The sequence below is a fragment of the Gopherus flavomarginatus genome, chromosome 8 (genome assembly GCF_025201925.1).
Source record: "Gopherus flavomarginatus isolate rGopFla2 chromosome 8, rGopFla2.mat.asm, whole genome shotgun sequence".
NCBI classification, from domain to species: Eukaryota; Metazoa; Chordata; order Testudines; family Testudinidae; genus Gopherus; species Gopherus flavomarginatus.
In genome coordinates this window covers 4,385,315-4,405,420 of record NC_066624.1, presented here as the reverse complement: position 1 = coordinate 4,405,420, position 20,106 = coordinate 4,385,315, and the positions used below count along the sequence as shown (strand labels likewise).

The 20,106-nt window shown below is 45.8% G+C and overlaps 1 protein-coding gene across 2 annotated transcripts in view; it reads left to right on the top strand.

Annotated features, from left to right (window-relative positions):
* The first annotated feature begins 8,896 nt into the window (after positions 1-8,896).
* Positions 8,897-20,106, top strand: part of GPC4 (glypican 4) — a 110,724-nt gene continuing 99,514 nt past the window's right edge. The window contains exon 1 of one of the 2 annotated variants that reach the window (XM_050964412.1): positions 8,897-9,071. In XM_050964412.1, the coding sequence (XP_050820369.1) occupies positions 8,903-9,071 (169 nt within the window). In that variant the 5' untranslated portion in view covers positions 8,897-8,902. Of the gene's footprint in view, positions 9,072-10,000; positions 10,220-20,106 lie in introns of those variants that run through there. The other variant, XM_050964413.1, reaches the window with a different exon arrangement.

Here is a 20,106-nt window from a genome sequence, read left to right as displayed (position 1 = left end):
CCAAAGGTTAACCCGTTAGTTATTTTTAGTCTTGAGAAAATGAGTTATGATTTTGTTTTACATGTAGCCATTTGTTTCCAATACCCTTATTCACTGTCATTTGAATCTCTGTTGTTTAAGAATAAACTTATTCTGTTTTTCACTATAAATGTATCTCAGTGCTGTGGTGCTAAGTTGAATGCTGGTCTGGAGTTGACTCTTACAAGCTGGTGCATCCTTCTCCTTTGGGAACAGCAGGGCTGGTAATTCTCAATGCAATCAGGAGGGGTGGACACTGCAGGGAACGCTCTGAGGGCTAGGGGGAGTGGGTGTGTGCCTCTCACTACCTGTCCAGGGAGAGTGAGGCCTGTGAGAGCCTGGAAGGCAGGGCTAGTGCAGCCTGGGGCTGGCAGTTTCAGAGAGTTGATCCTCAGCAGGCACAGGCAAGACTCCTTCATGCTGAGGGCAGGTAGTGGTGAGGTGCCTCAGAGAGTGTCACATAGTTGTGCTGCCCTGGGGTAAAATACAACTTCCACACATGCAGCTAACCTCGCTTTGAAACTGAGATGAGATGGATCAGTGCCAGGTCCCAGAGCATCGCCTGCACCTTAGTGGTTTGTGCGGGTACAGGGTGCAAAAAACCTCAGTGTACACAAGAGTTTAGCTAAGATAAACACTCTGTGTTCCACATCTTTCAGTGCTGCTCTGGACAGCTGATGACAGCATCTGCCTCTTGCAGTCTTTCTGCAATATCCCTGCACCCCCGGAGTATCATGGCATCAGGCTAGATCTAGCTCTTAAAATATTCCAAATGAGCTCACAGTAGAGAGAGAGAATACGGCAAAAATCACAAAAAGGCCCATACTTGTGCTTTCTCTGAGCTCTTTCCACAAACCCAAGCAGCCTGAGGTGACTCACAATAGGTGCATGGCATTGAAAATATGTGATGCTTAAAATGGTCACCATTTTATGTGGATTTTTTTTCTGACAGCTTTACTGGCACTAGGAGTTTTCACTTGATGGTTACAAATTCCTTTGAAATAACCTTTAAACCAATCAGTCCGAGGATATTGTCTGAAAGAATCATCATACCAAGTGTGAGGAAAGTGCTGAGCAGACTATTCATGCTTAAAAGATTTTTTCAAACATAATGCACAGAACTGAGTACCAGTAACTTCTATATTCGCTGCCAGAAATTCCCTCTGTGACCTTGACTAAGTTGTTTAGCCTTCTGCCTCAGTTTCCCCAACTGCAGAGAAAACCTCAAGACAGTTCTATGCACCCACAAGTTCCAGGGGTCCATATATGAGGTTCTTATTGCTGCATCGGGGTCTGAGCTTGTAAAACACTTTGAAGGGAGATTATATAAGTGTCTGATGTAACTAGTGTCTCAATACTTTTCATTTTATTGATTTTTCAGGTCATAAACAAATTTCTACTTCTCTTCTGAACGTCGCTCCATCGCTGGGCAAGGAAAACCAAAATCAATTTCAAACGGTTTCATCTGGTGTGGATAATAAATCAAAATGGCAGCTTTACAAACTGCGTCCACCCCTTTAGAATTGGCACGTTCCAGCAAGAAGGAAGAAAAGTGCCATTGAAATGTGACAACAGGGTGACTGCATCAATTTGTGTAAGTGATGACCGGGAGGTTGTGCCTAAGAGACCCCTGATTTCCCCAGCTGCTTCCTTGAGATTGTCATTCTAGCAACTGCTGGCTGTGTCTGCAGAGCCACAATCTTCCTACCTTATTCCCAGCCTCTGCAGAGTGGCTCTCTACATTATGGCATGGGGGAGATCAGTGATTAATAAGGAGGTCTTACCTTACCCAATCCATTTTGCTATCACCATACATATCTATTTAATCTATCTCTCATCCTGCATATTAATGTATCTAATCTGTCTAGCCACCTCAGTAGTTTCTTATCTACTGCTCACCGCTGGTGATTGGAATTTTTCACTTCTAAGTGGTCAGTTCTTGTACAGCCTAGCTCAGTAGTGATTAAAAGTCATTACGGTTTAGTTATTGGGGTTCACTTGAAATATATTGTGATGGTCTCACATTGGACACCCATGTCTACATCTCTGAAAAGGAACACGTACCCCCGACGACATCTTCTGTATTCCATCCCCTTGGCTGCATACATCCCAGTCATCCATTCTCCTCCTCCTTTCAGGCTGAAGTGAGGCCTTGTCTAGCACTAGAGAGGTATGCTGCTTGCCTGACATGTTCATGAGCAAACGATGACGGGTCTCACTCGGCTTTTATGGAAGAAATCCTGCATTTTAGAGAAGAAACAAACTAAGAAAATGTGGAGCTTTGATGGCCCTCTTATTGGGCTAGTCCCAGCCATGCTAAGGGCTGGCCTTCTGCAAGGTTGATGCTCCTCACCCCTAGCATGATGAGCTAACAGAGCTGTACACCAGCTCTTCTCTGGAGTTTGCATTTGCATGGATTCCTCTGACAGGGGTTTGGCTACTATTTCCAACTTTCGTGCTCTTCTCCACGCTTCTGTTTATTCTGCGTGCATTAAAATATTATATATAAGACAAACACCCCATAAATTAATAGCTGGTACTAAGCTGGCATTTGTAGCCCAGAGTCCAAAGCTGGAATGCACCATGGAGTCCAAAGTGCCTTTTACCCAACACAAAGGTCCTTCCAAAGGGCAGGTGGCGGCATGAGGGGAAACTTGCCCTGCCCTCCTTGTGCTGTGCCTGTTCTGACTGCAGAACTTTGCTTTCTGCAGCTATGAAAGCAGTGCAAGCGTTCACTTAAGAAGGAAAAGGTGGTGGCACCTGCTATAAATAAACCACAGAAGACAAGGGGGAGGCTTAAACAAAGGATTGCAATTGAAGGGAGGAAAATGCAGAAATGACTTGTGGGTCTGCTTTTCCCAGTCGTTCCTGAGCTATGCAACAAATCTTAACTCATGCCATATAAACCGTTCCCCCCACACACCTTGTGCTCTTCTATGAATTTGGATGGAGAATCAACATTCCCAGCTGTAATTCCTATAGAGAAAGGCCTGGGTGGGCTTTCCAGGGCACATGCAGCTACGCAGCCCACCTGGCCTCCTGTGCATCAGCTGGATGCGTCGGGAAGATCATACAGCCAAGAGACACAAGGCCACCCAGAATGGGGAGGAGGCCCTTGAGCAGCTGCCGTGCATGGCATAATCCCCTGAGAAAATGGTGCTGCAAGTGGCCATGGAGGTTCCTGCTGACTGAGTCAGCGTTATTTCCCGCTGCACGTTCTCTGAACCCCATCAGAGGGGGGCGCAGCCACCCTCTTAGAACTAGTGAGGTGTGCTGCTAACGCTGGGGAGGAGCACTCTGGGGAACAGGGATCCATGGGGGTTTCATCTGTTGTTTTTGCCAGCAGCACTCAGAAAGCTGGCTGTGTAGGGGAGCAGGGAGAGAAGCGGTCGGTTATGAAGTGGCACTGGCTGACATTAGCTGGCAGAGGATCTGTTCAATCAGCTTCCTGCCTGCTGGGTGTAAGCACGACGCATGTCAAAACCATCTGCCACCATCATTTTGTGAGAGCTGACGAGCACAGGAATGTAAATCTGGGAAAGTGAATACATTTTTGTACCTGCTAAAGAAGTACATCCCTGGGTCTCTGCTGCATTGGGTCTGCAGACTAATGCAACTTGGTGGGGAGACGAGTCAGAGCATTTCCTAAAATGGACAGAGGGAGCCTGCATCCATGGCAGCAAACCAAGTTACCCTCATTCATTAACGTAAAATAAAAGATAATTTGGGCCCAGCAAGCTGGGTGTAACCAACATAACCGTGTAATCTTATTATTACAAGCCTCACCCAGCCTTGCTCTCTCCTGCTCTGGTTCGTCCTCCTCGCTTGTTGCATCTTGTCTCATTTTAGATGGCAAAACTTTTTTGGGAAAGGGGCTCTGCCTTCCTATGTGTTTGTACAGCACCTAGCGCAGTGGGGCTTCAATTATGAGCAGGTGGGTGTTCAAAGCAAATAATGAATAAGGGCCGGATAGTACACCCCTTACCCGAGTGAGGAGTAGTTACTTGCATGATGCTTCTGCTCACCGTGGGGCTAAAGGATTCACAATCTAACACTCAGTACTGCAATAGAAATTAATTAGTTCAACACCTCCAGACCTTCTCACCCCCAAACACTGGGGCTAGCGATGGGACATACAAACCCCACACCGGTTAACTGTGGGTCAAGCAGGAGCCTGAGCAAATTAGGCTCCTGACTGGCACCTGGAGGGATGTTAGGGCTAGCTGATGATCAAACCCAACTGTGGAGGAGCTGGAGCTTCATAAAGAAAGGAGCACAGAGCAGTAGGAGGAGGAAGGTAGATCAGAGCTTCCTGTCTTGGGCTAAAGGCTGAGAGATGCCTAGGAGGCTTGGAGTCAGAACTATGGGGAGGCTTGAGCCAGGGGGAATCCTGGCAGGCTGTGCTCTGAAATCAGAGCAAGAAAGAACTTTGAAATTTGAGGCTGAGCCCAGCAAAACACCTGGTGGAAGGGGTGTGTGGGATGGATGCCTAAGTACATACTTGGCCCAACTGGTACTGTTGCTCTTCTGTTGGTTTGGTCCCTGCTGTAAACACACTGTCTATATTAGAAAATTGCTGCAATTTCCCCATGCAAATCTCTCATATAGATGCACAAATCTGTTATCAATTTCAGCTTAATCTGATGCATTTCCCATGCAAACTAAATTGGTATCAACAAGATTTCCACCAATTTAGGAGGATCTACATGAGGGGTGTGCACCAGTTCATCTAGATTAATTTTTAACTAAACTGTTGCAACTTTCTAATATAGACAAGGTCTTTGTTGCAGAACAGTAGGGACCATTGGCTTACTGGTGGCAGCAGTGATTAGGCTTTTTAAATCCAGTGGAATCATTAAATGCAGGGGAGGGAGAGGAGAGGACATAAGCTGATGAGTGAGAAGAAAGCAGGTTGTTGGGATGCAAGCCAGGATGGGAAAACATGAATAAAAAAAGTGGTGGAGGAGGAGGAACCTTGCTTCTCATCTTTTCACCAGCATTTCAGTGGGAAGAAAGGAAAAATTGCAGATCAGCCCACTCAGACAATGGACATTTGAAATGCCAAGTTGTGCAAAGAGCATGGCATTTGCTGGAAGAGGTTCCTTGAAGGTGCCATGTGAATGATGTCACCTTGTCTACACTTTCTGGCACCATAACTAAAGATAGGCTTGAGCCAGCAGATCTGGAGCTGTATCCAAACTTTCAAAAGGTCCAAGTGTGTCTTGGTCTGGGGTATCATCCCCTAATCATAGGACTGGAAGGGACCTCAAGAGGTCATCTAGTCCAGTCCTCCTCATGACAGGAGCATTAGTAATCATTCTAATTAGTAAAGCAAGACTTAGAGCCTGATTTTTATTTTTTTTAATGTGCAGAGCATCCGCAACTAACTGAAATCATTGGGAGCTGCTGGTACTCAGAATCTCTGACACTCAGGCCCTCCATGTCCAGGATATGTTTCATAGAGCTGGTTGAGCAGTGGGAAGGTCTGGCTTGTGGACAAATGTTGAGGAGCTTTTCCCATATTAAAATCAGAAAATTTCAAGCTGAAAAAAAAAAGCCATGGTTATTCAGTGGTGGGGGAGGGATAGCTCAGTGGTTTGAGCATTGGCCTGCTAAACCCAGGGTTGTGAGCTCAATCCTTGAGGGGGCCGCTTAGGGATCTGGGGCAAAAATTGGTCCTGCTAGTGAAGGCAGGGGCCTGGACTCAATGACCTTGCAAAATCCCTTCCAATTCTAGGAGATTGGTATATCTCCAATTATTATTATTTTTTTAAAACCCAAACCCCAATTTTTGTGTCCTCTGCCCTTTTGACACTGAAAAAGGGAGGACTGGGTTGGGGAACAAGGAAAACCCAGAACAGAAAGGTGGACATTTTGGGAGTTTGGGGAGTGTTTTTTTTAAGAAATCAGAAATTTTTTGGGGGAAAAAAACCACAAATTTCAGAAAAAAACAGTTTTGAATAAAAAATGTTGTTCAGCTTTATTGTTTCACTTCTACCTTTGACATAGGTACTTGCTTCACTCCCCTGTTTTTCAGGCGGTTTCTTGTAATACTGTGCCCCTCTCTCCCAGATTTAGGAAGCAGCAAATGGCAAACTGGCTCAGATCCTGCACTCTCACCCTCATTTTCTCTCTCACTTTGGGATAAAAAGTACACAGCTCCCTTTTGAGTTCTCTTTAAAACTTGCATTGTCTCTCCAAAGGAAGGCTGGAATGGTGATGAGGTAGAGCTATGAAAAACAGAACTTGCTCATACTTTGCAAGGAGCAGATGCTAGAGGATTATACTCTTACAAGACTAACTTCAGGAGAATTTGTGGCCCAGTTTGTCAGCCCACATGTGAGAGAGCAACTTCCATGCAAATAAGGGTGAGATGCCCATCCACCTGCAATGCAGATTTCAACTGATTGAAAGGGAAGCCTGGGCTGAGTGAGGACTTGGGGCCTGGGCCTCCAATGAGATCCCTTGAACTGCTCATGGCAACCTGAAGGCCTTGGTGACTCTGTGAGGACTGGAGGATTTCCCCCAAATGTTTGAAGAAACTTCATCTGCACTAAAAATAAAGCATCGCGTCCCTGGAGGGCTGGGGCAGAGTTGCTCAGGCCATTAACACACGCTAGCCAGCTGAAGAATCTTTATTCTTTACTATGCGAACAGTGCAGCAGGTTGGGGGCAGCTCAGCGTACCTGGTCCATTCCAAACAGAATGCCAGGCCTTGGATGACAAAAGAAGGGGTCTCCTTACCCCTGTTATCCCAGTAGAAGCTGGTGGGGGTAGAAGGGCTTTCTGCTGCTTTGGGTTTAATTCCTAGTTTACAATAGTCCGCGTTACACACCGTGCCCCACATACGTTTGTGGGATGTGCACTCTGCCCGCATGAAAAGCTTGGAGCTGAACAAGTATCTTGTTCCCATAGGGGGTCACTGATAGGGCAAAAAGGCAGTGCCTTTACTGTACGAGTGGCCCCAGGCAGGGAAATGAATAGAGGACTTCATCTTCCAATTCTGACAGTCTCTTAACCTTTCACGGGCATTACATTTCACCTAACAAAAGAGAACTTTCTTTTCTTTTTCTTTTTTTTTTTTTTTTGCTGTTGTTTTTCAGCCTGTGCGCGGTTTCCAGTGTAAAAAGATGTTAGAGCGAGAAGGACAGAGAAAAAGAGGCAGGGAGAAGAAAAGGAAATCCCTGATGTATGTGAGTTAGAGCCATACTGTTATGTATGTTGTACAAAACACTACGCTTGTTTAACAAATGACACCCGTGAGCCATTGCATCTTAATGGGGCAGGAAATTCACTCCTGGACATACTGAAATACGCAGCTTCCAACTGTACGGTGGGGTGAAGGAAGGTGTTACTTGCCTGTATGGCAATCTATTATTATGTAATGCAGTAGCACTAAGGCTGTATTTACACAGCCTGCAGTAACAAGCCTCCTAGCCTGGGCTGATAGGTTCAGTGAGCAAAGCCTGGATGTGCTAGGCATTGTACAGACTTATAGTAAGGAACAGGCACTGCCCTGAAGCACCTGCCATCTAGATAAGACAAATAAAGGGTGGGAGGAAGGAAGGCACCTTATTGCCATTTTACAGATGAGAAACTGAGGAGTTCAAAGACTAAGTGACTTGCCCAAGGTCACACAGAAAGACCCTGGCAGAGCTGTGAACTGGACCTAGCACAAGCCTATGGCTTTGTACCCCCTTGTCTATATGTATTGTCATAAATATCATGTTGGTGGAAATGTTTTGCATATATTGTACCTTTCACCAGAGGAATGCAAAATTTCTATGAGGCTGGGTATTCTTGTAAGAGAATTGGTTTTTTGGTCCTTTTAGGATTTCTCTTCGTTACTAGACTATTTTAGCCTTTGCTCTAACCAGAGCGTTACCTTTTGAACAACACCAGCGTGTAAATGCTTTTTTTAGGTTGAGACCCTTATACTTCACATGATCTTTGCAGTAGCATGACGTGTTTTACGTTTCTTTTAGTAAATCAAAGCAAGCAGCAAATACAGGGATATAAACTGCCAGTGGTTAGGAGGGGAGCTGGGGAGTATCAAAGCAGAGGGGTGTCAATGTTCAGAGCCCACTTCCACCTCCCAGAGGAGGGTCCCTATCAATAAAGTCAGTTTTGATTAGTCCTGAACAAAAAATTTTCAGTGCAAGCATGCAACTGGATGTACTGAGGCTCGCCATCTGGCAGTGCTCCTGGTCCAGCCTCGAAGCAGGGCTGAGCCAATTTATAGTTGGAGGTAGAAAACCAGCATTTTCCACCTTAAACCTTGTGACTTTGCTTTGTTTTAGGGTGAGCAGGGAGTTCCCAGCTGGGTGTGAACCTCCCCCAAGCTTGAGGGAGCTTGGCGCCAGGGGGCTGGACTAGCTCCATCTTGCCTAGAGCCAGGTGAGAGCTGGGAAGGTCTGATCCAGAGCCAGAGCTGCCGGGGGCTGGGCCCCAGCTGCAGGTTCCCCTGTGGATCTGCCCCTCCTCCAGCAATAAGGGATTTTGCTTTGGGTCTGGTCCTGCCCCCGCCTCAGGAGGGAGCCCCGTGCAGCGCAGGGCCAGCTGCCCACGTCCCGGGGGGCGCCCACCCCCCTTAGCTGGCCCCTTCCCTGCCCCCCAGGCTACTCCGGAGTCACGCCGCGGGCAGGCTCCTCTCCCGTAGGGAGCCGCCGTCCCCGGGCCGTGGGAGGGGCCGGCTCCGGCTCCAGCTCCGGCTCCGCCCTGCCAGGCGGGCGATCCCGGCTCCTGATTTTCCTGGGGGCCGGTCCCGGCCCTACGCGCCCTCCCCTCTCCCCACCCCCTGCCGCCCGCCCGGCCCCAACTTCGGCCAGCCCGCGGCGCCGCTCAGTGAGCCCCGAGCGCGCCCCGCTGCCGCCCCCGCGCCACCATGCCCCGGCGGAGCGCCTGCCTGCCCCCGCTGCTGTGCACTTTAGCCGCCTGCAGCCTGCCGCTGCTGCTGGCCGCCGAGCCCGCGTCCCAGAACTGCTCCGAAGTCAGGCGGCTCTACGTCGCCAAGGGCTTCAGCCAGGGCGATGCGCCCAGCCACGAGATCAGCGGTGAGGCGGGGGGCGCGTGGGGGCGCGGGGCTGGTTTGCATGGGACCGGGGGTTGCATGGGGGCGCAGGACGGGTTTGCAGGGGGGTTGCATGGGACGGGGGTTTGCAGGGGGTGCAGGGCTGGTTTGCGGGGGGGGGTTTGCAGGGGGCGCGGGGCTGGTTTGCAGGGGGGTTGCATGGGACGGGGGTTTGCAGGGGGTGCAGGGCTGGTTTGCGGGGGGGGGGTTTGCAGGGGGTGCAGGGCTGGTTTGCGGGGGGGGTTTGCAGGGGGGCGCGGGGCTGGTTTGCGGCGGGGGGTTTGCAGGGGGTGCAGGGCTGGTTTGCGGGGGGGGTTTGCAGGGGGGCGCGGGGCTGGTTTGCAGGGGGGTTGCATGGGACGGGGGTTTGCAGGGGGCGCCGGGCTGGTTTGCGGCGGGGGGGTTTGCAGGGGGCGCCGGGCTGGTTTGCGGCGGGGGGGTTTGCAGGGGGGCGCGGGGCTGGTTTGCAGGGGGGTTGCATGGGACGGGGGTTTGCAGGGGGGCGCCGGGCTGGTTTGCGGCGGGGGGGTTTGCAGGGGGGCGCGGGGCTGGTTTGCGGCGGGGGGGTTTGCAGGGGGCGCAGGGCGATACGCGTTGTGGGACGCGCAGGCTGGGGCAGGGGTCCGGGCGGGTGGCGTTCCCGTGTCTCCGGGCTCCTTCCCTTTGTCAGCCCGGGCTGGGATCCTTTGGGCTTGGGATTCCTCTGCCCTGGCTCGGGAGCGATCCCAGCCAGCCGCCGAGCGACGGGGGGAGGCTCCCGGGCAGACGTTGCCTCCCCCCGCACCCTGCTCCTCCAGGAGAGCCGGGCAGGAAGAAAGTCCCTTGGGAATGTAGGGCCCCCCACCCCCTTCCCGTTTAAGTTTTACCATGTTCTTAAGTGGCGGGGTGTGTTTTTGTCCAAGGGGCGTAATCAGGCCCCAGCTCTTTGCATTCGGGGAATACTCGGCGGTGGCAAATGAGTTTGTAGCTCTAAAATGTGTGGTTATAATTCCCCTCTGCAAAGGCAGGGAAACCCACGCCAGGGGAGGGAAAAAAGCGGGGGGGCGCTTCTCTGCCTGCAGAGTGGTTTGAAAGCTGAGTCAAAACCAGCCAGTGGAAAAAGCTTGAAGAATGTGGACAGAATTCAGGAAGGTATTTTGAAAGATTTTTCTCCTGACCTTCGGGTTAATTGCACATGCAATTACGGGCATTTGAAAAGACGGATTGCAGGAAATCTTAATCTTTGTTTGGAGATGGTCATGCAAATGAGGAAAGGCTAGTCCTGCTCACGGTTTTGCACTTGAGGTGTTTAGAGAGAACCTTTTTGCTGGTGGGTATTTGCGATGACTTTTTTTGCACAGGGACATTTTGTGAGGAATTCCCAAATCTCCTCCTAGCTTACTGCATGATCTAAAGCAAACTGTGAGGATGAATTTATGGATGGAATCCGCGATAACTGATGCCATAAAACCGTGTCCACTCCACACTGGGTTTGGGTTCTTGACTCTGAGGAGCTCCAGAAAATCCTTAATCTTGGTTCTGACAGAGTAACAGGTTTAAGAAACATCTCAGGAGTTTTGAGAACTACACTTCCTTACAGTTAGTAAGAGCCTTTCCCGGTTAAAGTGGTGAGGACGGAGGAGAGAAAAGAAATGAAGAGTTCCTGGAGTGGTTTCAGAAAGCAAATAATGGAGGGGAATTTTGTGCCTTCAGAATGCTAAATTCCACCATTTTTACTTAGCAGTCACAGTTTCCTCTACTTAATGAAGTTCTTTGGTGACTTGGACTAGCTGTCTATTTATTGAATTGAGTCCAGTCCCAGGACTAAGTACCATCCCTGACAGATTTTTGCCCCAGATCCCTAAGTGGCCCCCCCTCAAGGATTGAACTCACAACACTGGGTTTAGCAGGCCAATGCTCAAACCACTGAGCTAGCTGTCTATTTATTAGACAACAGGATGACTTTTTAAAATGTGAGTGACCCAGGCCTCTTTTCCCCAAATTATGTCACTTTGCTCTACCTTTGCAGTTACCAAATGATTTGTACATAACTGATAAGGCACTGTTTGCCCTTAAGCTGTCTTTCTTTTAGCAAACTCAGTTAGATGCTGATGTTGCAACAATTTAGTACTAAGATGTGAAAAAATTACTTAGTCCTAAAGGCCGTTTTCAGCCCTCCCCTGGCAAAAGTGGAGTTAGCCAAGATTCACCCTGGAAAATAGGGAATGCATTTTTACCCTTGATGCATTTATGAACAGTATTGTCTTTAAGTTTGTGTCTCATTGTCATACTTCAAAGAGGCGATTCTGTTAGAGTTGCATGATGCCAACAAGAGTGGGTTTTGAATCCTTGACTATTATTCATGAGAAAAATGTGAATTGTTGCTCAGCTGCTGGTGGTGAATGTATCTGTGGTGTTTTGTCTAGGCAGGAGTCCTTAAAACAAATCAATATGCAAGAAATGGCTCTTTTGAGTATATAGACTAAGATTTCAGTGACATCATATGAAGTCAAACTGCCCTTTTTTTTGCAAAATGACGTCTCGAGAAACAATTTTGCACATTGGTCCACAAATATTTGCCCATTGAAGGGACAGGAGTGTTATTAGTAGCCAGCAGTAGGAAATGGTAGTTAATGTGCTCACACCCAAAACATTTTATTCTTTTTGTTTCATCCTTCATCTCCCTCCCAGGGCTGCTGCTTTTATTTCCCCTTTTGAATGACCTACTGGACTGCATTCTCCTGAGGAACAAAGGAAGTGCTTTTTTAGCTGGAATCCTTGGGAGACCACCAAAGACTCCAGCTCATGCTCTGCAATTTGGCACTACTTTCAACAATAACAAAAATGCATGACTGAATGGCTCAAAAATGTGGAGTGTTAGAGGCATTCATTTGAGTCTAGGACACTGTCACAACACAGACAGACCCAAGTAAATACCTTTAGACTGCTAATAGAGAAGCAGGGGTAATCTTTACCATTGCTGTGCCCTCCAAATATGCATATATTATCCCCTTCACTGACACAAACTGAAATGATTTCAGTCAGTTGTACTTTTATGTTGTCAGCGTCATGAGATGCATTTAGCATACAGCTGTTGGAATCAAAGCATGGGTCTTTTTGCTTCTTCAAGAAATGTTTTAATGAGAAACACCCGAATGCTTTGAGCTAAAATACTCTGCTACCGCCTCACCCCTGTGCTTTTTAAAATGGTTGTGTTGATTTAAGATCAGCACTTGGGTCAGTGTAACACTAAGGATTTGCGCAGGCTTCCCAGAAGCCACTGTATCTTGAGGATTTGACCTCGTCTTCGTTTCTGTATTATCATTAAGATGATTTGATGTGCTTTGGAGGGTGTCAGGAGTACATCATGCTGACAGGACTTCCATTTGAGGTCCTAACGGGGCTGTCAGCTTGACCCTGTGCTTTTGAAATAAGACGTCAGAGAAATGTGATAATCACAAGAGATTATTTAACAAAAAGAGGGTCCCCTTGTTCAGCTTGCTCATCGAAAGTGTTAATTAGGTTATGTCCCTGTCTCCCCAGGGATAAATGAAAGCATGGCATCAGGCCTTATTCGCAAAGTGACAAGTCTTGGAAACTTAGCATTAAGATGACATCTATGGTTTAAGCCTATTTAGAAGAGGCAACCAAGAATCTTTTAAAAAAAAAAAAATTGAGTGGTCTGTGAATACTGTATTGCCTTAAAGGGAAAGTTCACGTTAAAATCCAGTTAGTTTTAAAGTTAAAACTAGTTTTAGATACTACACTTGCCTAATCTTCGTATTTAACCCCCCTCACCAATTTTGTCTCCCCTGTTGCTGTTTCAGCATCCCACATGAACAGGGGAAACTGAAGTCCCGATCTTGCAGTCAGAACCACACAAACATATCTTTATATGACCCCTTGGAGCTCTATCCACTATCGTCGTCATTGGGTCTCCATGCTGGTTAAGCATCTGTCTGCGTGGATCTGATGTAGGATTGGGCCTAGGTGATAATTACATAGAAAATAGTGAATGTGATGCAAAGCGTTCTCATATGAATACAGTGGATAAAAATAGAGGTTGCAGTAATCTTAGATACTACTTGTTACGTTTTCAGATGGGGGCAAGTTGTTTTAGTTTTTTGTAACTCTTTAAGAGTAAGTCAATTTGCCAAGCCCCTGATATTAATTTGCTTGCTTTAGAATGTGCAGGGTGCATATTTTCGTCCACTCATAAGTGTAGTAAGCAAAGGGAATTGAAAACGCCATATGCAAAATCTTGGCTGCGTGGCAAGAACCAAGTTTCAGCAACACGGTAATTTTTATATATAAATCTTTTAACCTGTATCCCATTGGGGCATTTATGCAAACTACTAAGAGTGTTGTCTGCCTGAATTTAACAACTCACTAAAACATGTACGTGGAGGAAGGGATTTAAAAGGGGATGCTTCAGGGAGCAATTGTGATGTGGTGGTGGTGGTATACAAAACACAGAAATAGGGCAGTTTATTGCCACACTGAATTTTTATTATTGAAATCAGTTAGGTTATTTTTGCCAGTTTGACAATCAGATTTTGCTTCATTCTTCAGTCACTTGTAAACTTCTTGCTGTAGTAGTATAGACTAAGCCTCTGAAACGTTTCCTGAAAGTTGTGGCGTGTGTGTTGGTTGTGGGGTTTTCCCCTCCTCCCCCCCCGGTCGTGCCATCTCTACAGTCACAACAGTGAACTGCCACCTCTGGGAGCTGTGGGGGGCTGTGCCTGCAGATGGTCAATGTCAGCAAAATGTCTCCTGGCCCGCAATCAGATTAACCTGATGGGCTGCAGGTTGCCCACCACTGCCTTAGGTAGATGGGTGCCTTGGAGGAAGGAAACATTGGATTATGAAGCTTGTCTAGGTTTGTTTAGGTGGTTTGATATTCTTCTCAGCTCATCTGGCTGAGCACCTAATTTGCACTTTCAGCAATTGTTAAAATTAAGGATGAACAGTTAGCAGTTATTAAATTAATATAATTCTGTCTAATTAAGCACATGACACTCACATTCTTAATAGAAGTGGATATAAAATGACTCTCTAACTTAGTAGGGGGGATAGCTCAGTGGTTTGAGCATTGGCCTGCTAAACCCAAGGTGGTGAGCTCAGTCCTTGAGGGGGCCACTTAGGGATCTGGGGCAAAAATCAGTACTTGGTCCTGCTAGTAAAGGCAGGGGGCTGGACTCAATGACCTCTCAGGGTCCCTTCCAGCTCTGTGAGACAGGTATATCTCCATACCTGATGTATATATTATGACCATATTTATTTCCCATAGGAGAACTAGGTATGCATAACTCTCCTTTTTCTTCACTTCTTCTAACTAAAACAGTCAAATTCTACCAGACAATTTTAAAAAAATATTCGGTGTTTTATTCTCCACAATATTAATATTCACTGGGGATTGCCTGTTCATAGTCACCTAGGAGTCAGATCTAAAATTGGTTTAGACCAAGTTTAGAACCTAATTACAGTATCCATAAATGGCAGGTTATTATCTATGAACATGCTGTAATCTTTCTTGCTAATGTAAATGGTCATTTCCTTTCAGTAGGTAATAAGAAGTATTACTAAGAACAGCTATGCTGCTGACCAATTCATATTTGCTTAGTGATCAGTAAAAGTCTGATACATTTACTTGTAGAGTAGAATATATGAAACTTTTCTTTTTATGTTAAGTACCTCCTTCAGATGTAACAAAATGTGACATACAAATATTTATGGAGGCATTCTATAATTCCCTCTGCAGATGGCTTTGCTCTGTGGAATTGTATCAATGAGATACACCCTATTCCAGATCCCACCTGTAGCCCCAACAATGTTGTTGCTGTCTTGAAGCTTATGATAGGAGTAATAAGTAACACATCTAGTCTGTTACTGGACATCCCAGGAATTGTGGGATTAGGAGTCTCCCTTTGATACTGACAGATTGTCAGTTTCTGAAACTTGTTCTTTACATATAAAATAATAGGTGGCTGGGAGAGAACACAGGCTGTAATTCACTCGTGGCTCTAGTGATGACACATATCACAAGAGTGCAGTTTGAGTATATTGGGAATCGATGGGGCGCCCTGAGAGCCAATGCAGCCCTGTGCACAGCCTGCGGGCATGTGTTTATAATATGTACCTTTTCATATATTAAACAAACCAAAAAACCTAAAATTCCCATACATATTCTTAGCTTTGCCTTTTCCTTTTTATACTGCTACTAATGGCCACCACTGTATTTTCTGGTTCACAGAGAAACTGCTGAAGGTGGTTCATTATGTAATGTTCAGTGTGAGAAATAGGAATGATGGATGCATGTTTTGAGGCTTATGGCGATGTCAGGTCTAGGGACACTCTGCACAAATCAGTTCTGGCTTGTATTTTGTTGGCGGTGCAGTCCAGCAATGATACATTTCTGAAAAAGTAAAGCCATGGCCTGAAGGTTGTCAGGGATAGAATTCTTGTAACATGTCCCTGGGATGGGTTCTGAGTCTCGTGCTCTAGAGACCTTCTCCTCTCCCAGAAGCAGTCTGTGAATCCACGAGTGGGATTTTCCAGCCTCTGGTTGTAGTTTTTACCTCCTGTGATTATTACTAAATCGACTCTGGCAGGGATGCCACCTTTCCTGTACATGGCTCATAAAATGCTGTTGAAGTACGATGCCTTTTTTTTTCTATTTGACCAAATGATATATATTTTTCTTTGTTTCCTTAAGAAAGGATACTTTGTTACGATTCTGTTCCCATAGCACGTTGCAAATCTCCAAGTTCAGACACTGAAAGTATCATTCAGTATTGAATCCGTGTGGTTCTAGATGATGCCATTGCTACTTTAAACTGGTTAGCATGGCATCGCTTTAGAGTAAGGAGAGGTTCTTCTTGCTCCCAGAGTAAGTCACTGCTCGTGGTTGGGGTAGGGGTGATAAGACTAGTCCCAAGATGCGTGTTAGTGACTGTGATGGAAAATTACTTTTTTTCTTTTTTTTTTTTTTGTTATAAGAGTTCTATTCCCTCTGCCCCGAGTTGTCAGGTCAGGATGTAAAACTTTTCTGCCCTTCATCTTTTTAATTTTAGGAAGTCACTGATATAACATGACTAATTTCTCTGACTGTTGTTTGCACTGAACTGTACTTTCTCCACTTCAAGTTTTTGGAGCAGTGTTTTGTTAGACTGCAGCAGTGTGCGCCTTCGCAAACTGCAATGTTAAGCATGTGGTTCACAGGAACTGCTTGCAATGGTCCGGTCTGAGTGGGAGTATCGTTTTCCTTGGCAGGCACTTTGTAGAAAGTACTGTTTCTTGTGCCAGAATAAGCAGTTATTACATTCCATGCAATTTATAGTCAAATTATTATCTATGGTTAAAATTGCCTGAAATGATCAGATGTGTCCTTAGATATGTAACCTTGGTTAAGACTGAATGACCGTGTGCATGAGGCCTCATCTACACAAACAGTGTTTTTTAATATTGTCTTGTAATTTCTGGGAGACTTTCTGTGGCTTTCATATGTCGAGAGGCTTTTTTATTTTCCACTGAAAGTGAACTACAACAAGACCAGGGCAGTGGCTAAGCACCGGGCATATTACTGCAGAAGCAGGTTTGCACGCAGCCTTGGGATTCCGCTTGCATGCGCCAGTGGAAGGAAGGGGTACTTCTTGGGCAGTGGAGGACAGAAGTAGTGCTTTCCATTGAAATTTCAGACCCACGGTGGCTGCACGTGAAACGATTTTGCATTTTTGGTGGCTTATCCGTTATAACTGAAGAGGGAAATGAAGTCAACACAAGACTGTCAGTGCATGAGCAGCAGCCGATGGCAGTGCTGGAAATACCCTTGGGAGAAGCACCCCCTCTTTCTCACCAAAAGAGGCTGGGGGTGGGTGGAAGAATAGCAGAGACCTCCATCCGACACAGCGGCCAAGTGTTAGTCGTGGGAGACCCACTTCCTTCTACTGTACCAGTCACAGCGGCCAGTAGGTTTTAGGGTTCAGAATGGTAGGTGAGAGGTTCTCCTCCCTTCCTGCAGCTAGATCCGGGAAGGGGCTTCAAGGTTATCAGTCACATCTGAACAAGAGACTAATACAAAAAAGAGCATCCCATAGCAGAGCCCAGACGCACAGCCTGGTAGGAATCCCAGGGCCTTTCTCCTTCCCAGCAACATTGAGCGCACCTGGCATTGCCCTAATAGAGCTCTGGTTGGATGTACATCTCCACCTGTGGCTAGCAGGTGTTTGGTAAATTTTCTGGAGCCCAGTTCATGTAAAGTGAGTTGTTGGTTTCCATAGCACACTGGAGTTCACATGCAGGGAGAAACGGCCTTTAACAGTTGATATCTTGGTCAGCAGTAGGATGGGTAGAGAGGCCAGGTTTGAAGGGACGTGCGGCTAAGTTGCCTTCTCATTCCTTGAGGGCAGAGTAACTTCGGGAAGCCTGTTCCCAATACAGTGCAAATGGAAACGAAGTACACCCTTTGCACAGTCAGGTAACTGACCAGTGGAACGGATTATGGAGGGATGCGTTACGTTCTCCATCACTTGATGTCTTCAGATAGAGCTTGGATGTCTTTCTAAAAGAGAGACACTAGTTCAGTTGCAAGTTGTTGGGTTGGAGGCAGGAATCTCAGGGTGACGTTCTCTGACTTGTGTTACGCAGGAAGTCCATCTAGATGATCACAAGGGCCTTGAATCTTAACATCTAACAACTTCTGTGATTTTTTTTTAATACATAACTTCTCTGTCTAACATTTGTTAACCCAGCACCTTTCACAAGCAATGACATTTGCTTGAGCAAAAAGGATGACAGGTATGTTAATGGGTCCCACTTCCTTGGGTGCAGAGAAAAGAACTCAACTAGGTACAGTTGGGTTGAGAACTTCTTTTATGAGGACTTTGATTTTGTTAATGTTAGTCAGTAATCTCTCTCAACATTTTTCACATTCTTTGTGCTTTTCTCTTGGGATTATGAAGGTAACTGTTTTTTTTTTTTTCTTACCCAAATCCCTAAAATATCCATTGTACTTTGCCAGGTTCCCTTGCGGCGTTCAGCCCATTGCCTGGGAGACGACCATGTGCAGTTCACTGTAATCGACGTGTGTACGTTTGTATTGTGAGCAGCCTTTGCACAGGTGGGTGGGAGGGGGGTTTTGTGCCTGCGTGGCAGCATAAGCACTGGCCACAAAAGACCCCAAGCAGGATGGAGTATAACAAGGAGGGAGGGGTGAAATTAGGCTAACTAGCAAGGCTGCACAGTGAGATCTATGCAATTGGAGTCCCCAAAGAGAAATGGGAAAATTCCAGGTCCTGAGAATCTTAAAGCCAGACTGGAAAAAGCAAAGTATGAGAGCAAATTAGGGAACAATCCTGCACTGGCTCTGGAATGGACCAGATGCCCTCAAAGGACTTCTCCATCTCTACGTTTAAAAGAAGTGAGAAGGAATGCACTGTCCTAGTACTGTCTAATTGTGGAGATGGCAGCATGCATGCATCTCTTTAAATATATATTGTGAGCATGTATGTAATGTATTTTTTTAGGGTTCCCCAATACTGATTTTACTAAAAAAACAATATTTTGGTACCTAACTAACTTTTCAAAGTAAAATCAATTTTTTCTGGACTCAGGAAGGTTGTAGGAAATGAAATACTTTGGCTTTTTTTTTTTTTTTTTTTTTGGTTAAGGTGTGCAAAATATGTCCCTTCAACCTTGATAGAAATTTTATCTACTGTTGAATTTGCAAACCAGAAAGAATAAATCGTATTTGTGTTCATAATAACTGACTTTGACTTTCTTGAATGTGCGCTTTATCACTTTAGATAAGGGAATGCATTCAGACAAAAGAAGTTGCTCCAGAATGAAACATTTTGAGCAAGTATTTCTCTTCACATTGACCAGTTTAGAAAATGAGAATTGTCTGTTTTTTTTAAGCAAATGCAGATGGGTGCAAACAATGACAAAATGTGTAAAATGTTTTCTAGCAGTTTGTGGGACTAAGGGTTCTTTTTATAGAGAATATCCTGAAGTATTCAGAAAGCAAAAAGTCTGTGAGACTTCCACATTGTCAACATTGCGTGTTCATTTTAATGCTGTTGGTTTTTCGCATATTCATAGGAAATTGAATTTGTAAAGAACCACAGTAACCAATAGCTATTTTCTTCTAAAGGTCACTGTTGGGTTAGTGAATATAGTAAGTACTGTATTTAACTCCTCATAGTTTGTATTGCTCTTCCAGAAATGTTGGCCTAAATTTTCAAAAGTGACGAATGAACCTGAAAGGGACCTGATTTTGCAGAAAGCACTGAGTCACATTTTATAAAAAACAGGCTCTTCCTGGTGTGTCTGTGCCCTCAAAAATTGATGCACCTACTCATGAAAAGTTGGTCCATAAAGGCTTTACCAATTCTTTTGAATGGAGGTGAAATCAAATGTCTACTTGTTCCACTACGCTGACTTACCCCATCACAACACCTTTGTGCCCTGCCAGTATTGTCTTCGCACAGTTCTGTGATGTCTCTGTGTGTCTGGTTCTGTAGGAACAGTGGTATGTCTGGTTTTCTTTAAGCCTCCAAAACATGATATCTGCGTGTTTTTTGTGTGGGGGAATTAGTGGTGTCCCACTGAGTACACCTTAATGACCTGACATATGCTGGAGGTGTTCTGAAGGTAGGCAGGCCCAAGGATGGGTTATTGTTTCACTCTTGGAAGAACAAGAACGGAGGTGAGTGATGATTAAATATGAACAGTAGAGAAGAGTAGTGCTGCTTGTCCTCCATGTAACTGACGCCCCCAGATACTTTGCTTGTGAGAGCTCACTGTAGTGAGTACCTACGCTTCTTCCCTTCTGGAACGGAACTGGACTAGCTGCTGTCGAACATCGTGCACACACAGCTGAGCGTGGGTGAGAACTTGAATTGATGGCAGCGTTTTAGAAGGGGGATAAGAAGAGAGGATTTTTTATGGAGCCAAAACCAAAAAGGCATCTAAAGCAAAGGTCCAAAGACAGCTAAAGGCACCGCTCTACTTCTCCTAGTTTCAAATGTCAATTACTTGTC